Source organism: Cherax quadricarinatus, chromosome 5 (genome assembly GCF_038502225.1).
Source record: "Cherax quadricarinatus isolate ZL_2023a chromosome 5, ASM3850222v1, whole genome shotgun sequence".
Taxonomy (NCBI): domain Eukaryota; kingdom Metazoa; phylum Arthropoda; class Malacostraca; order Decapoda; family Parastacidae; genus Cherax; species Cherax quadricarinatus.
This window is the reverse complement of record NC_091296.1, coordinates 33,397,223-33,415,117: the sequence shown is the minus strand read 5'-3', so window position 1 is coordinate 33,415,117 and position 17,895 is coordinate 33,397,223. Positions and strand designations below refer to the sequence as shown.

The following is a 17,895-nucleotide window of genomic DNA, read 5'->3' as shown; positions in this document are numbered from 1 at the left end:
CTCTAGCTTCAGTACTAATCTTTTGTGAGGAACTGTCTCGAAGGCCTTCTTGCAGCCCAAGAAAATGCAATCAACCCACCTCTCCCTCTCATTTCTTACTTCACTTACCTTGTCATAAAACTATAGTAGGTTTGTGACACAGAACTTGCCTTCCATGCTAGCTGTTGTTTATAACCTTGTTCCACTCCAGGTGCTCCACCACTCCCCTCCTGATAATATTCTCCATGACTTTGCATACTATACATGTCAGTGACACTGGTCTATAGTTTAGTGCTTCATTTCTGTCTCCTTTCTTAAAGATGGGGACTACATTTGCCATCTTCCATACCTATGGTAGTTATCCAATTTCAAGGGATGTGTTGAAGATTGTGGTTAGTGGCACACACACTGTCTCTGCTCCCTCTCTAAGGACCCACAGAGTGACTCACAAAATTGTAATGACACGATTTCAAACATACCACGGGTGGGGATAGAACCCGCGTTCAGAGTGTCTCAAAACTCCAGACCATCGCGTTAGCCACAATAAGATTCGTTCAACTAGGTATATTTATACACCATAGGAAGGTTACCAACTCTCCCACTGAACCTCCTGCAGAAAGGTCCTCATACCTGTGTAGTGCCCGCTTTTATAGTTTGGCTTTCCTTATTCTACTCCTGTTACCCTCTCCACTTGTAGCTCTATGATGTATTCAAAGCTCAGAACCACGTGGTCACTAGCTCTAAAGTGCCTTTCATATGTGATGTCCTCAATGTCTGGGCTACTCGGCATGAACACCAGGTCCAGTCCTGCTGGTTCATCCTCCCCTCTCTCTCTGGTAGTGTCCCTAACGTGTTGGTGCATGAGGTTTGCCAGTACCACATCCATCAACTTGGCTCTCCATGTTTTGGGACCCCCATGTGGCTCCAGGTTTTCCCAATCAATCTCCCTGTGGTTGAAGACGCCCATAACCTGTAACTTTGCTCTACTCGAGTGAGCCCTTCTTGCCACCTCAGCTAGTGTGTCCACCATTGCTGTTGCATTCATCATATTCCTCTCTTGGCCTCCTGCAGTTCTGTGGTGGGTTATACATCATTGCAATGACCACCTTATGTTCTCCTGACTAAACTGTACCTATGTAGCTACAGTTTCTTGGTAACCCCACCGGTTTTTAATTAGCAGTGCAACCCCTCCTTGCCCCCCCCCCTGCTTCTTCTATCCTTCCTCAGGATCTGATATCTGGGGGGAAAGATTGCATCTGTTATTGTCCCTGTGAGTTTAGTTTCTGTGACTGCTATGATGTCTGGGGACATCTCCTCGATTCTTTCATGCCACTCCTCACATTTATTCGTTGCATTAGGAATAATATTAGGAGAGAAGTAAATAATGAAAATGATTGTTATAGGAATGCAGTTAGAAGCCTGAGTAGATCTATAACCCACTATGATAACATGAACGTAGATAAGTATGTTTATGGAGTAACTTGCAATGTGAACAGACTGACTGATGTTGTAGTGGCCAGGCTTAGGCTTGGTTACAAGTACTTCTGGCAGTTTGGGAGACACACAGATGATGATCAAACTAAATGTAAATTATGTGATCAGGCATATGGTCACTCTCTTGAACACTATGTGCTTAATTGTCCACTTATTGAGGAATACAGAGACAGACAGTATAATAACCTATGTGACATGTCAAGATATCTTATTAATGAAAATAAGATACCAGATATACTAAGCAAATTTCCTAAATTTGCTTGTAACAGATAAGTGAACTATAGATATGTAGATATAAATCCATATGTATTCCTGTTAACCCTTTGGGGCCTAGTTCCTAGGCCTTTTGTGTATCCAATTTCATCTGCGTTCGTGTACCAAACCTTCAACTTCTTTTCTATAACTGTGGTCTGCGGAGAAAGGTGGGTTAGGGGGAGCAGGTTCCCTGGCAGGGGCCTATAGGGGGTTGCTGTCGGTGTGGGGTCTGTGGTGTGGGGGGTGGGGGCAGATAGCCTATTCTGGGTTACAGTGTGGATGGGAGTTGTGGTGAGGGGGATTGGGGGAAGAGGGCCTATGGGGGGTTACAGTGGGGGTGGGCGTTGTGGTGAGGGGGAGGGGGGGAGAGGGTACATTGTGTGGGTTACTGTTGGTTTCTGTGGGGGAGGGTTTTGAGCTGAGGGGAATGTGTGGGTTACTGTGGGTTTCTGCGGGGGCGAGGTTTGTGCTGAGGGGGATGGGGGCAGAGGGCACAGTGAGTGGGTTTTGGGCTAGGTTGTTTGTGTTAGGTTGTGTGTATGTGTGTGTGTGTGTGTGTGTGTGTGTGTGTGTGTGTGTGTGTGTGTGTGTGTGTGTGTGTGTGTGTGTGTGTGTGTGTGTGTGTGTGTATGTGTGTGTATCAATTCACTATGCAGAAATAGGCAGGTATATACAAAAAAAGATCGCAGTTAAAACATACAGGAGGATAATAAAATAGCTTGAAACCATGCTTGAGGCTCACAGATGTGCCTGGGCTGAGAAGGAACATGGCTTGTAAACCAGGCTGTGTAGCTTTTGAGGCATTTGTGGCTGAGTGGTGAAGAGCATCACTTGGGAACCTTGCCAGTCTTCCTGTAGCGAGTTCGAATCCTGAGATATTTCATTATTCTATATTTTAGGTATTAATGTATTCTTGACTGATGATGGATCGGCGAAATTTAGCCTTAATTACCCTTGTGCAGTCGACAGGCTTTAAACCTAAAAACTAGCTCACACACACCAGGATTTTAAGAGAATATGTAAAATTACTTACAAATAACCACTATGAAGTGTTCTAGCTAAAATACGGTGAATTCGGTATTCGAATTATTTCAACGTGGGAGGCTCACGCTGATGCTGGTGATGTGCTCCCCATCTAAGGAATAGGAGCTACTATCCCTTTCCTCGGATCAAATCTAGTTGTCTCCCGTTCCATAGATGCTGCGTAACCCCTGTGGGCTTAGCGCTTTGCCATAAATATAACAAGCATAGGAAAGTAGCGATACAGTGTGCCAAAGATAGTGTCCGAAGTGGTTTTGTATTGGACGTTATGGTAAGACATTTATTTACTCACCATATTTCGCTCTAAAGGGAGCTTTACGAAGTCGCTTCATAAAGATTTACTTCCAGCGAAACCTTTTGTGTAAATAAACGTTTGTTTTGCAGATAGTGTCTTCCAACGTTCTCTCGCGTGAGCAAGTCTTGCCCTCCAGCACGTTGTTTTGTACCTAAATATTATAATAAGAGTGTGTGCCATTGTAGCGTGAAGCTGGTCTTGGCTCTAACCAAGCTCACATGTATAAAATAGTTACTGTCCCACAGGGATCATAATGAGCGCCTTCGTTGTCTGTTGGCTTCCATTCTTCGTGCTGGCTCTGGTGCGCCCCTTCAAGAAACCCTCGTCCATCCCTGCATGGATCTCCTCCCTCTTCCTTTGGCTTGGCTACGCCAACTCTCTCCTCAACCCCATTATCTACGCCACTCTCAACAAGGACTTCAGGAAACCCTTCCAGGTAACGATTAGAAATGCTGTAGTGACTTGCTAACGTGGATGTTCTATATTTGTTTTCCATGTAGCATAAAAATACGATTATTTTTCTTTAAAACCTTCCAGATGATAATATTCGGTTATCTTAACATTTTCAGGTTACAGTTATGATGATTTTACCTTTCTCATTCCAAATAGCACTAATTTTTTATTGTATTTACCGTAAATTTCGAAAATTTACCGAAAATTCACGACGCTCTAAACCACTGGACCATACAATCGTACGAACATGAGCCTACCGAACTAGGCTTGCTTCCTGTTGCGAGGACATACGATGGTGTGGTAGCCTCAGAGCTAATTTCATTCTACTCCCCGTTTGGTGTGCTAGCCTCCACAAACAGTACATATATTATGGTAACCACGAACAAGTGATATTTAATCAGTAACAAACTGCGGCTAGTCGGGGGATCGAACGTCGTGAATTTTCGCTCTCTTCCCACGAGGCTGTCTAAAACAACACAGGTTCGATCCCTCGGCTAGCCGCAGTTTTTTATTGATTAAATACCACTTGATCATTAGTATCTTCTGTATCACAGTCAAATTTATTCTTAAATATCTAATCATTTGTCTTGAGGGCATTGATCATTTGTCTTGAGGGCTGTAATTGTATTGAAAGCAGTGATCATTTGTCTTGAGGGCATTGATCATTTGTCTTGAGGGCTGTAATTGTATTGAAGGCAGTGATCATTAGTCTTGAGGGCATTGATCATTTGTCTTGAGGGCTGTAATTGTATTGAGGGCAGTGATCATTTGTCTTGAGGGCAGTGATCATTTGTCTTGAGGGCATTGATCATTTGTCTTGAGGGCTGTAATTGTATTGAAGGCAGTGATCATTTGTCTTGAGGGCATTGATCATTTGTCTTGAGGGCTGTAATTGTATTGAAGGCAATGATCATTAGTCTTGAAGGCAGTGATCATTTGCCTTCAGGGCTGTAATTGTCTTGAAGGCAGTGATCATTTGTCTTGAGGGCAGTGATCATTTGTCTTGAGGGCAGTGATCATTTGTCTTGAGGGCAGTGATCATTTGTCTTGAGGGCATTGATCATTTGTCTTGAGGGCTGTAATTGTATTGAAGGCAGTGATCATTTGCCTTCAGGTCTGTAATTGTCTTGAGGGCAGTGATCATTTGTCTTGAGGGCTGTAATTGTATTGAGGGCAGTGATCATTTGTCTTGAGGGCTGTAATTGTATTGAAGGCAGTGATCATTTGCCTTCAGGGCTGTAATTGTCTTGAGGGCAGTGATCATTTGTCTTGAGGGCTGTAATTGTATTGAGGGCAGTGATCATTTGTCTTGAGGGCTGTCATTGTATTGAGGGCAGTGATTAGTTGTCTTGAGGGCAGTGATCATTTGTCTTGAGGGCTGTAATTGCATTGAGGGCAGTGATCATTTGTCTTGAGGGCATTGATGATTTGCCTTCAGGGCTGTAATTGTAATTTTTTTTTTTTTTTGTATATTTCGACTTCGATCTGCTGAAGAAGACCTAAGATGGAGGTCGAAATATACAGAACATTGTCTTTTATATCTGTCTCCATGTAGATCGATTTATATTATTGACAAGGACAAATTTTCATGACACATTAATATTCCACCATACCAACTGTATTAATATACAGCAGGTATGGTGGATACTGTCAGTGAAGACGTCGAGTTCTCACATGTTGGCATTCCTGTCGACACCACTGTCCACAGTATATAGTCGTTTGTGTTAAAGCACAAAATGCAGTACAAGCTTTTGTTACGAATATGCTGCGCATTAAGCACAGCTTTATTAAGTCCAGTTGATAAGTTTTACACAGAGCAAATTATTGCCCCAGTAAAACCTTGTTCTGAAATTTCTTGTGTCTTTACCCCTATTTCTCGAAAATGAGCTTTCACTGTCTGTCAGAAAAATCAGCATTTGTTGTTAAAGGTGCAATCACTCAATGTAGTTTTCCATGAGACAAGACTCAGTGGCTTCATATGTCAGACGAGCTGAGTCACGACTTCTGAAACTGCCTGTAATTCTTGTGCTTATCACATTTTGCTGTAAGCTAGAACTTTCATCGCAGTTTTCAGAATTTTGCTCATGAACTTCTCTATAATTTACCTAAGCCAGCTACTTCTCCCACTGTGGTACCGTATCGCTAGTGGTGAGATTATACACCGGGAGAGGATGGCATACTTGCTAGGTGCTTGATCAAGATTCACACTCTATGACCTGGTGGTGACACAAGAATCTCCTGTCTGGGACGTCGGAGAGGGTCAGGCCCTAAGAGATTCGAGCCTTAACGATTACACTTGACGAAGATTATGAAAATGCTGCTGCTTTTTCGGGTCACCTTGCCTCGGTGAGAAACGAACTGTGTTAAAAAAATATTTCACCGTTACTGCTCAGATTACTCTTGACTAAAGTATTGGTTAGCACAGAATGAATTACTGTTTGCATAAACCAGACGTCCCCAAACTCTTCAGCTCATTGACCCTTCATGAAATTTCAGATTATTCATCGACTCCCAAACATTTATATGAAATAATTTAATTCAACCTTAACTTACAGTACCACGAATAATAATAGATAATAATAATGACTATAAAAATAGGTAATATTTAAATTATGAAAAATATAAGATTTAACGTATTTTTTTTAATGAAACTGTTGATATCATTAATGGGAAGGTTGCAGCTGATGAGTGTCAACAAGGGCAATGATATTTGTGGGAGAGATGAAAGAGACAAGGTGGAAGGTGGAAGGTCACAGATACACAACACAAAGCACGTCCCCAGACATTTACTGACTCCATTTTGACCTCTAGCCATTTATCGACCCCTTCGATAGTCCCGTCGACCCTTAGGGATCGATACGGACTACTTTGGAACTCTGGCATAGACACAACGATCAAACAAAGCAATTTCATGAACACGAGAGAAAAACAATTCTACCATTAAAAACAAAATAGTGCAAAATAATAAAATCATTTCAACCAATTAAAAAACGAAGACTGGAGCAAAACAATTAAAACAGGTCCACGAACAAAATCAAAGCTAGAGAAAAACATGAAAAATAATTCGACCAGCAAACACAGCTTTGGAGCAAGACAAGAAAAACACTGTGCAGGAGGACACTGCTCGGGACGGGCTCTTAAGTTAGTATCGGATTCTCATTTCCAGTTGAATAAGGATGGACAGATACTGGAGACTGGAAGACTCTTTGAAGCACCTTGCTGTTTCCACATTATGCACAGAAGCCTCTTCGTTGCTGCTGCCACATATACTGTGAGAGAACTAAAACGTATTAAAGTGTACAAAATTTTGACGTATAAAAAGGACCTTTTGCTCGTGACCTTCCAAAAGAGAAACCTGGATGACCTAAAGAATGGAAGCTGCCCTCCACTTCCTTGGATCTAACCTGATGGCTTTCCCCAACTGCTGTATGACCTGCCCGGTTATAACGCTTCCCTGTGAATATACTAAAGCCCTGTTCTGTAGCATTTATACTAAAGCAACCTTGGTCTTGTCAGGAGGTAACTGAAGCTGCTTACCTTCCTGAGCTGCTCAATACGCACATCTGCTGTGTCTAGTGTTCTGTAAAACATCGTAAAAGGATATTGATCCCTTGACTAAAGAAGGCCTTCGAAGATGAAAATCTAGTTAGGATATATTGATGTACAACAAGGCAGACTGAGAGATGTTTGAATACATAGGAACATATACAGTACTGGTTATAAATAGAGCTATACATATATACAGAAATGTTTGGATATACTATATGCAATTAATAAACATTCAGGAACGTCAGTACACTACAGACCAGACAGAAAGAGAAACTGGGGAGGATTTAAAGCTGGAATTAGCATGAGAAACACGACTATAAAGAAGAAAAAGAATCAGACATATAATTGCTTCACTTTCTATTAACTAGAGGTACTAGGTGGCCCGGTGGTCTGGTGGCTAAAACTCCCGCTTCACACACGGAGGGCCCGGGTTCGATTCCCGGCGGGTGGAAATTCCGACACGTTTCCTTACACCTATTGTCCTGTTCACCTAGCAGCAAATAGGTACCTGGGTGTTAGTCGACTGGTGTGGGTCGCATCCTGGGGGACAAGATTAAGGACCCCAATGGAAATAAGTTAGACAGTCCTCGATGACGCACTGACTTTCTTGGGTTATCCTGGGTGGCTAACCCTCCGGGGTTAAAAATCCGAACGAAATCTTATCTTAGACCGTACCACGTATATTGAGTAAAAAAAAAAATTATAATTCTTGCGCATTTGCTTTCCATGATTTCATTGCTTGCTTCAGCTCTTCTCTACTCATCTCAGCAGCGCTGTATAACCCTAGTGGGTTTAGCGCTTCTTTATAATAATAATAATAATCTACCCATCTCAAAGATAAATACACCGAGAAGTACATGTCTCTCATTGGATCTACACGGAGAGTTTGGTTGTAGAGATTAGCATATTCTTGACCAGTGGTGAATAGGTTATATGGACCTTTAATGACCTTCGTGTAAACGATAGTGTTAGAAGGACCTTGGAAAGTTCTCCTGTTCAATCTTTTTAATTGAATATTTCTTGTTTTACAATATTTATAGCGGAGTTAGGCGCTAACTTTGAATTAAATTTAAAGAAAATTATTGACTTACCTACTCTCAGTGTTACGAGAGGTATTTTCAGAATCTAATATGCTTTTTTAAGGTTATTATTCAAAGTCTTAGCTTTGTTAGTAAGATACATTGGAACTTTTGTTGATTATATAATAAATATAATGGGGGCAAAGCATAGTTTAAAATTTTCTATTTAAATAATATATCTACTGGAATTACACCAACCCTTAAAATATCTAAACTTTTCATGCCCTCTGCACTTACACATAATTTGTAAAGATAAGCCAATAAATTTAATGGGCTCATACTTTATTTATAAGAATGAATTTCTCTCTTTTTAATGCCATTCTACCCTTACAAAATCAAATTTACATTTACACTTCTCTGGGTAACAGCCCATTTTTTTGAGAGTTCTTATCAACAAAAGTTTGCGACCTCGATTTTGAAATAAATGTTATTTGTAATGTAGAAGTTACTACAAAAGGTCTGTTCAACCTTTAAAACCCAATTAACTAACCTTTACCGGCTGCTCTCTCATATTTTTCTCTGTTTGCTTCTGCTCCTCGCTTTACCTCCTACCCTCTATTATCTCTCTCATTACCTGCTTCAGCTTTTTCCGTAACCCTTCCCCTTCTCTTCTCTCTCTCGGTGGTTGCTTCACCTTCTTGCTGTATCCCCTCCCTCTCTTATGTTTCTCTCGGTGACTCACTTTCTCGCTCAACTTCATCGACACCATGCCTAACCCTTCTAGGGTAGGGTAGGTGCCTGAGCCCGAGCCTTTAGCTCATAAGACTGTCATTCCCATTAGCCACCTTGAGGCGGGAATGGCAGACCAGAGAGGCCTAGCTTGTGGTTAGGCCTGGGGACAGTTGGTCCCAAAGATGAGGAGGTACTTGTGCCTCCTCCCATGGGAGACTTAGGTCTCAGACACTCCCTAAAGAGGGAGCCAAGGCCGGGCCACCACTTGGACAAGGCCCGGGCCGGGAGAATACCGGCTAATCTTTAACTAACTAACTAATCGCTCAACTTCTACCCGCTCATATCTCTTTCACAGGTTAAAAGTTATTGTTATTTCCTCGTATTCTTACCCTCGTGTGTTCATAATATGATTCGGTCAGTATCCCATCAAGGAGAAGTCGTTCCAGTACGAGGGTAAAGCAGCGGAAGACCATAAAGTCTCTAGTTTAGGCAGTATAAGATAGCAGAAGGTTATCTCTCCACTCTCCACGACCACATTGCTGCCTTCAAAATGTTGGGAGGTAGAAATGATTATCGTGTACTGAAAAAAAATGTGCAGATTTATTAAAAAATGTGTAGAGTTTGAAATGATGATGATATGCCCCGAGTGGTCCCTGGTCAACTGGCGTTCCTAGTCATTCATATAACTTCTCAATGTTCCAGTGGTCAAAGCCAACCCTTGATATTTTTGACCACGTAAGTCACTTCCCAACAAGGCAAGGTGAACCAAAAGATACACATTCACCATCATTTATTCAATAGTTGTCTTGCCAGAAGTACACAGAAATCACAACTGTAACATTCCTTACCCCCAGGACTCAAGTCTTGCTAACAGATATTTTTTCCTGAATCCCTTTCATAAATGTCACGTTACACTCCAACAGCAAGTAACATCATTAAAACCAGTTGTCTCCACTCATCCTGATCTAAGTCCTTTACACATGTCTGCAGGATGCTACAGCCCCAACTACTTAAAACCTTTCACGCAGTTCATTTATCCTTTCTTGGAATGACCCTAACACCCCCTTCCTTCCATTCAGATTCATACACCTTTTCGGTCGTCCTATTTTTCTACATACCCAAACCACCTTAACTTTCTCTCTAAATAATACAGTTCGTAATCCCACACCATATTTTAATTTCTACACTCTCAATTCTTTACATAATATTCGCACCTCACATTGTTCTCAAACATGACATCTCTACTGCCTTCAGTCTTCACCGCTACAACGTTTAAAGCCCATGCTTCACATTCATATAAAAGGGTTGTACCATTATACTCTGATACATTTTTCTTTGTACCTTCGTAGATAAGCTTCTTTCTCTTCACAGACGACTGAAGACTTTCCCTTAACTTTACCCCTTCATTGATATTATGGTTTTCCTCGTATTTCATACCCATCTGCCGACATGTCCACTCCCAAATATCATTAATTTTTTTCCTTATTTTCTCCTTCCTGTTATATATTAGTTATTCGGTTTTTAAGGCTTCCTTATGTATTTTTTTTTTTTGCCATATTGTAATTTATCTTTCACTATTTTTCACTTCCGTATAAAAAAAATCTTTCTTGGGCGAGCCTTAATTTTTGTTACCACTTAAAGATCCCTAATTATCAAGGCGCTTAAGTAAGAGCGTCGTAAGAGGTGCTGCATACGACTGAGATCTTCATGAAATGTTTATGTTATACGATTTCTATTTACCAGGGTCCTTTCACTCTAGGGAATTTAAAAAAAGAGTCACGCTTTCTCACCTTCAAAACACTACGATGGTTAGCACTTTCCTGTTACATTTTTCCGCCTTCTTCAGGTAGCGCCACAGCATTTTATCAAGGCCCCGTCGTAAGGTTCAACTTCCCATTTCGTTTACACGTGAGATCCGCCGAGTTGGTTTTCGTCTGCCGACATCATTTCAACGAGTCTTTAAGCCTTACGCCAATGGAACTGAAAGCTAATATTAGCAGAAGCAAAAGACCCGAGAAGCCTTAGGCATGCAGCAAGGTTCTCGCTTCTGGCGTCAACAACCCACAGGTCGGATGAGGCTTGAATAGAAGGGTGAAGAAGAGGGTGAGAGGTAGGCGGAGAGGGTAGGGAGAGAGGGAGGTATGGAGACGAAGTAAAAGCAGGAACACGAGGAAAGGGTGCGGAACAATCTCTCTGCAGAAGAAAAAAATACGTTTAAGAATAAGATTCACAACATCGTGGCTGCAACAATTCACTAACAACCCACAAGTAGGAGAGTAATGTTTAGGTAACGTAGGTCCATCCTTGGTCATTACCCAGTCATTGGTATGATAAGTGGGTTGATAATTACCTACGACGGACCGCAAGGTCGTCTAAACAGTCTCCTCAAGTTGTGGGCTAATGGTGGATTAGGGGAATTTGCCAGAGTGCGAACATATGGGATTCTTGGCTTCAGTTGCTGTGGAGGTCGTCCATTCGCCCCCCTCCTCCCAACTCCACTGAACATTTCGCTCACTCCTTAAGACAAAATTATTTTAATTACCTACACGGATTTAAATAAAAATAATATTATTATGTTCCACTTTCTAAACTTCAATATCGGCACGCCTCTGGCAAGGCAGAGGCGTGCCCATTTAGCGAGTGATGATGAAAGCAGTTTCTTCTTCTTCGGGTCACCCTGCCTGAGTAAGAAACGGCCGATATGTCAAAAAAAATCCATGTAAGTTCATTTTACGAAGTCTTACAAATTATGATTATTATTATTATAATCAAAAAAGAAGCGCTAAGCCACAAGTTACAAATTATGAGCTGTTGCACAGTTTAAGCAAAGATCAAAATGTTATACTTATTATTCTAATGCAATAAGATCACAGTAAACAGGTGATTTCAGAATATGCAAAACAACCACTCTGAAAGAATAGAGAAATTCCAAGTGCTTTCGTGACTACTCACATTATCAAGGAACTATGAAAGTAAAGCATCCAAGGAAGCTGGCCAGGCCCCTTATATAGCTTCCTTGGATGCTTTACTTTCATAGTTCCTTGATAATGTGAATAGTCACGAAAGCGCTTGGAATTTCTCTATTCTTTCAGAGTGGTTATGCTGTATAGTCCTTGTGGCTTAGCGCTTCTTTTTTGATTATAATAATAATCAGAGTGGTTATTATTCTAAATTAGGTTAAGTTAACCCAACTTCACTTCATTTTAATTTTCCTATAAATGTGTATAGATAAATGCAATTAAGGAAATTGCAAAATTACATAACGAGTGGCTTGCGTCTTCCGGCGGAGACCTTCGTCGTTTAAATAGTTGGAACTCATACGTTCGTAGTAGTAGTAGTAGTAGTAGTAGTAGCAGCAGCTCTTGGGAAGCTAAGCATGTAATGTACGGTCATTATACGCAGTTAACCCACAGATTGTACGCAGCTAAGCCACAGACTGTACAGACATTACCCACAGATTATATACAGCTATCACACGGATTACAAATACAACCACAAATTAGAGGTGTGTGGATGGAACCTGGCATTCAGGTGTGGACCTAGATGGGCTTGGAGGTGTGGGTGAGCAGTTGTGGGTTTGCGGGTGTGGACATTCTGGTGCGGTGTGTGCAGATGTGGTCTGGGGGGGGGGTGATGAGTAAGGTGTATACCCCTACATCTTACTGGTGGCCAGGTGCCAGATAGTGGCCCACCTGGTGAATGCTAACGTTGGCCCTGCATCTAATAACTACCAGACTTCGCTCGCCACTAAATTACTGATTTTATGGTACCGGACTTGATGTATTTCAAGTAGGAGGAGGTGAGGCACTCCAGCTATTAAGTCACAACTTGAACGTCGACATATAGAGTGCAGTAAAATTATTTTTGTTATGAACGTTTCGCTTGATGATCCTGGGTGTGCTAAGACTAAGAGAAAAGTAGCAGCATTTAATTAAACAATGAATCATCAAAGAAGTTTTTTAGTATCAGGATTTTTAAAAGTTCTTTTCTGTTAAAAATCTACGAATGTAGCTACATCGTGTTAAGGAAGAACATTAGAACAGAGTCTCCAGGTATGTATATGTATTAAGGGGGATATGAAAAAATATCTTGGATCCTCCTTTTTGGATTTAGGTTTATGTAAAGACCTCACATTTTACTTAGACCTTTTTACAAAAAGTTACCTGAAGAGCTATTAGTATGGTTGAAAACTATTTTAATTACTGTTTTTAGATGATGTTTGAAAGGTATTCATTTGTAAAATAAAAAAAATGATAATTTTAACAATTATTAAATATCACATAGACGAGATAACGAACTCTTGAAGGGATGCCATCGAGGGATTTTTTTTTTTATTAAGGAATCGACGTTTCTCTCACTTGAATCAACCTGATAACCTCACATTCCCTAGCCGTTGTATGTTCCTTACAAGTTAACCACTTCCCCGTGAATATTATGACGGTAGCACAGTCGTTCTTACAGTTCACTTATGTAAAAATTGGGCACATACTCTACGAAATTATATAAAAATCACAACTGAGAGAAAGATGTGTTAATTGTTTTCGTTGTGAAGCAACTTGTCTGTGGCTGTTCATCTCTTAGTTAAACACTTCATTACATAGTAATAAGCTAAGTGCTTTACCACACTAACGTAGATATTGTTTCATCAGAAGGTGAAGTACAAAGTGATTCATTATAATGTAATATGCATACTGATGAATCACAGTATACTGTACATAGTGATTCATCACAATGTTAAGTACATAGTGATTCATCACTGTTAATTACATAGTGGTTCATTACATGTTAGGTACGTAGTGGTTCATCACAATGTTAAGTACATAGTGATTCATCACACTGTTAAGTATATATTGATTCATTACTCTATTAGGCACATAGTGATTCATCACAATGTTAAGTACATAGTGATTCATCACAATGTTAAGAGAGTCATCACATATTAAGTACACAGTGATTCATCACAACGTTAAGTACATAGTGATTCATCACACTGTTAAGTACATAGTGATTTATCCACTGTTAAGTACTTAGTAATTCATCACAGTGTTAAGTACATAGTGGTTTTTTTTCAGGACCAGTGACATTATCAACTGGATTTGTTGTTTTAGTTGATGCAAGATATTTCAACTCATCTCAGTGCTTTGTAAACAATCCCTATCCTATGTTCAAGCATGTTTCATAGAATTATGTGTTAAGAATGTTGTTTTATGTTTGACTGTCTTGTTTATGTTGTTTTATGTTTAACTGTCTTGTTTACCACGTCACACTGTTGACTGTCTTCAGTGTCAAAGACTCTGCATGATCTAAGTTTGTATTTATATATTTTAATAGTGTCACTTGGCACTGCTGATGTCATACTTGGCATCACTCATGCCACACCTGGTACCATTGGAGTTACACCTGGCACTAGTTGAATTACACCTGCCATTGCTGGAATCAAACCTGGCACCACTGGCGTCAACTCTGGCACTAATGGAATCACACCGTGTACCACTGTCATGGGATTGCTGGTGTCATGCATGGCTCCACTAGTGTCACACTTGGCAACACTAGTGGCACACTTGGCAAAACTGATGTCACACTTGGTAACACTGATGTCACACTTGGCAACGCTAGTGTCACACTTGGCACAGCTAAATATTAATTATATAGATGGGAAATCGCAAGACCCGTACGGGTCATAAAGCACCTAGAGAATGGGAGGTAATCAATGTTGATCCAAGGAAGGGGATAGTAGTCCTATTTCCTTGGATCAAACACTATTCACCAGCATTACAGTGCCTCCCCCACATTTCGCTCTTACCTGATTAAAGGGTTTTTCTTGGAGGAGATTTATGTTGTATATGGTGCTGTTGTATGTGGTGTTGTATGTGGTGTCATTGTATGTGCTGGTGTTATATGTGGTGGCATTGTATGAGGTGTTGTATGTGGTGGCATTTTATATGGTGGTGGTGTATGTGGTGGCATTGTATGTGGTGGCATTGTATGTGTTGGTGTTGTATGTTGTGGTGTTGTATGTGTCATGGGGATTCGTCAGGAGATATTGGAGTAAGAAATACACAAGTTGGATGTCTTGGAGGCATATAATTGCAAGTCTTGAGGGGAGCCTAGGCCTGCCCTATCCAATCTACTATATGCCTAATGTAGAAGTGAGGATGAACACTGTGGCCTACAGTTCACATGTGAGAGACTCGTGACGTCACAGCTAGAAGGGACCCTTACTATAAAGTAGCTTGGATTATCTAAGTATACTACACAAGTACACAGTAACACTACTAACAGCTCGGTAATGTTAATGTATGGCATCCCAACATAAAATTAACTTATACACACTATAAACTGTAGATATTACAGATTTGGGCTGATTCTATACAATATCAATGTACACAACTATCGAACATATGGAACTATACATAAGAATGATACTGATTGTAATGCATTACTGATTATGATAGAATCAATGGTGGTACAAATTAACAAAAGAGAGCAACAAAGAGAAAGAGAAGATTGATCGATCTGTATTCATGTGATCTATGGATTCTGAGGAAATATATTTACAAAGAAGAAAGTGTTTAACAGAAAAGGCAGACTTTGTGCACACAAGTCATTTACTGTTAATGCTCAGAATTCGGAGAGAACATGAACACTTAAAAAAATCGAACATCATTAAGTGTACATATCAGACACACAGTAGAAATACTCTTTAGACTATAATATTCATCTACTGAGATTATTTACATTTAACCTCAACTCTGCTAGGGTGAGATTTATATATGCAGAGTGGTCATGATCTCTGGGGAAGGTGGTCAAACTCTGTTGCAACGGCAAACACATGCCGTAGCTGAGGAGGATCTAAATTGGTAATTTACAACTTAAACTTGGGGATTCCTCATTACTTGTGCACGTAAGGAATAACGACAATCAAGTTGTTCGTCTGCCTGGTTGTTAGAGGTAGAGGGTACTGAGTCAGGAGGATTGTTGGAGTCTGTCGCATTTGTCTGGATGTTAGGAACCTCGTCAACATCGCATACTAACTTCATATGATCTAAATGCGATTCTTATACTGATCAGTACTGATTTCTCTAACTTCCTACTTATTGCCACTGATATATTCGACTGCTCGATATGAACCAAAAACTTTTGATCGACCTTAGGCACTGCGGATGTTTTATTAAAATTAGTCAGCATATTGTAAATTCTGCTGTTGATTGATGAAGTGTTTCTTGGATTCTTCTAAAAACACCTGAGCTAAGCTGGTGAAATCATCAATATTATAATTTGGTTTCGGATTAGAATCTAACAACTCATATGGTAAGTGCTTATCTACACCATACAACGTATAATGTGGAGTGTCACCTATAGAAGCATTATAAGCAGAATTTACGGCATACTGAACTTCAGGTATAACTTCATCCTAGGCTGTACTACTGGGATTAATAGTAGCTCTCAACGCATCGAGTACTTTATTGCTCTTTCTGCTAGACTATTACTGGCAAGATGGTGAGGAACAATGGTCGATTTAGAGATCTTGTACAAAGTGCACAACTTTTCAAGAATCTCATTACAGAATTCACTTCCATTATCTGTTACTAGGGACTTAGAGGTAGTATGCCTGCACAAGAACTAAATCAACAATATCTGGTGCAGTGGTCTACCATAACACAAAGATGTCTGTTGCCCTGGAGGGAACATTGGAAATTAGTTAACAGATCTACCGCAACTCTTTCCGAAGGTTCGCTAATAGTGGGATACACCTACATTGGATTAGGACCATTAACATTACCTTTATGCTGCATGCAGACACTACATTTCTTAATATACTCTGAAATATCAGTTGCCATATGAGGCCAAAAGTATTTCAATCTGGCTTGTTTTACAGAATGATCCATACCAGGGTGTGCAACACCTGGTACATCGTGAACTAGCTCTAAGGTTACATTCACTAGTGACCGTGGAATTACTAACTAGTATACCCTTCTGCTAGAAGTACCCAGATCGGCTGTGCGATACAGTAACTCTTGGTTCATAACAAAGTCACTGATGGGTGCTGTTGGCTTCACAGAGAGAGTTTGATCTTTCTGTTGCAGGAATCGAATCACACCAGACCACATAGAATCTGTTCTTTGAGTATTCTTTACATCCTCGGCACTAAATAGAGGATCTGCTATTACTGTACTAATATGTCACGATAAAGAATCTGCGACTACATTTGATTTGCCAGGTAAGTGTTCAAAGATTGGGTTGAACTCTTGAATAATCAAGGACCATCTGGCTAATCTTCCAGTAGATTATTTATTCTGGAATAGCGGAAACAGTGGAGCATGATCTATGAAGACATGAACAAGGTACTGATATATGTTTCGGAAGTGCTTTAAAGGCCATACTATTGCTAAGGCTTCTTGCCCAATTACTGTATAATTACGTTCAGCCTTTGTAAGGACTCGACTAGCAAATGCAACTGCTCTGTACTTGCTATCGGTCATTTGAGATAGGGCGGCACCTATGCCAATAGAACTAGCATCAGTTGTTAGATAGAAAGGCTTAGAAAAATCTGGAAATTTCAAAATAGGGGCAGATGTTAGCTTTCATTTGAGGGTTTGGAATGTTCTCTCTTGACGGAAGGTCCAAACGAAAGGATCATCTTTCTTAAGCAACTCAGAGGAGCTGCTATAGAAGAAAAATTAGCATTGAAAGATTTACAAAATCCTGCTAAGCCCACAAAGGATCTTACGGTATCAGCAGTTTTGGGATTTTACTTTGGTCAGTCGTAACCCCTCTAGGAGTGACTAAGTGACCAAGAAACTTGATCTCTGATCTGAAAAAATGACATTTAGACAGTTTGATCTTTAAATTGGCTTCTTCAAGCTTACCAAGTACCAAATCAAGTCTTTTCAGGTGTGTCTCCACGTCTTCGGGCATGACAATTACGTCATCTAAGTGCACCATGAGTATATTACCTATGAAGCCTCTAAATATATTCGTCATGAGCCTTGAGAAGGAGAAAGGTGAGGAGCGTAAACCGAAGGCCATTCTGAGGAAATGATAATGACCTGTAGGAGTGCAAAAAGAGGTTAGCTC

General features: G+C 40.4%; 1 protein-coding gene across 1 annotated transcript in view; it reads left to right on the top strand.

The window, feature by feature from the left end:
- LOC128684783 (5-hydroxytryptamine receptor 1) overlaps positions 1–17,895 on the top strand; it is a 368,493-nt gene that overhangs the window by 327,096 nt on the left and 23,502 nt on the right. Inside the window, exon 5 of the mRNA XM_070101546.1 lies at positions 3,310–3,500. Coding sequence (XP_069957647.1) covers positions 3,310–3,500 — 191 coding nt within the window. The remainder of the gene's footprint in view (positions 1–3,309; positions 3,501–17,895) is intronic.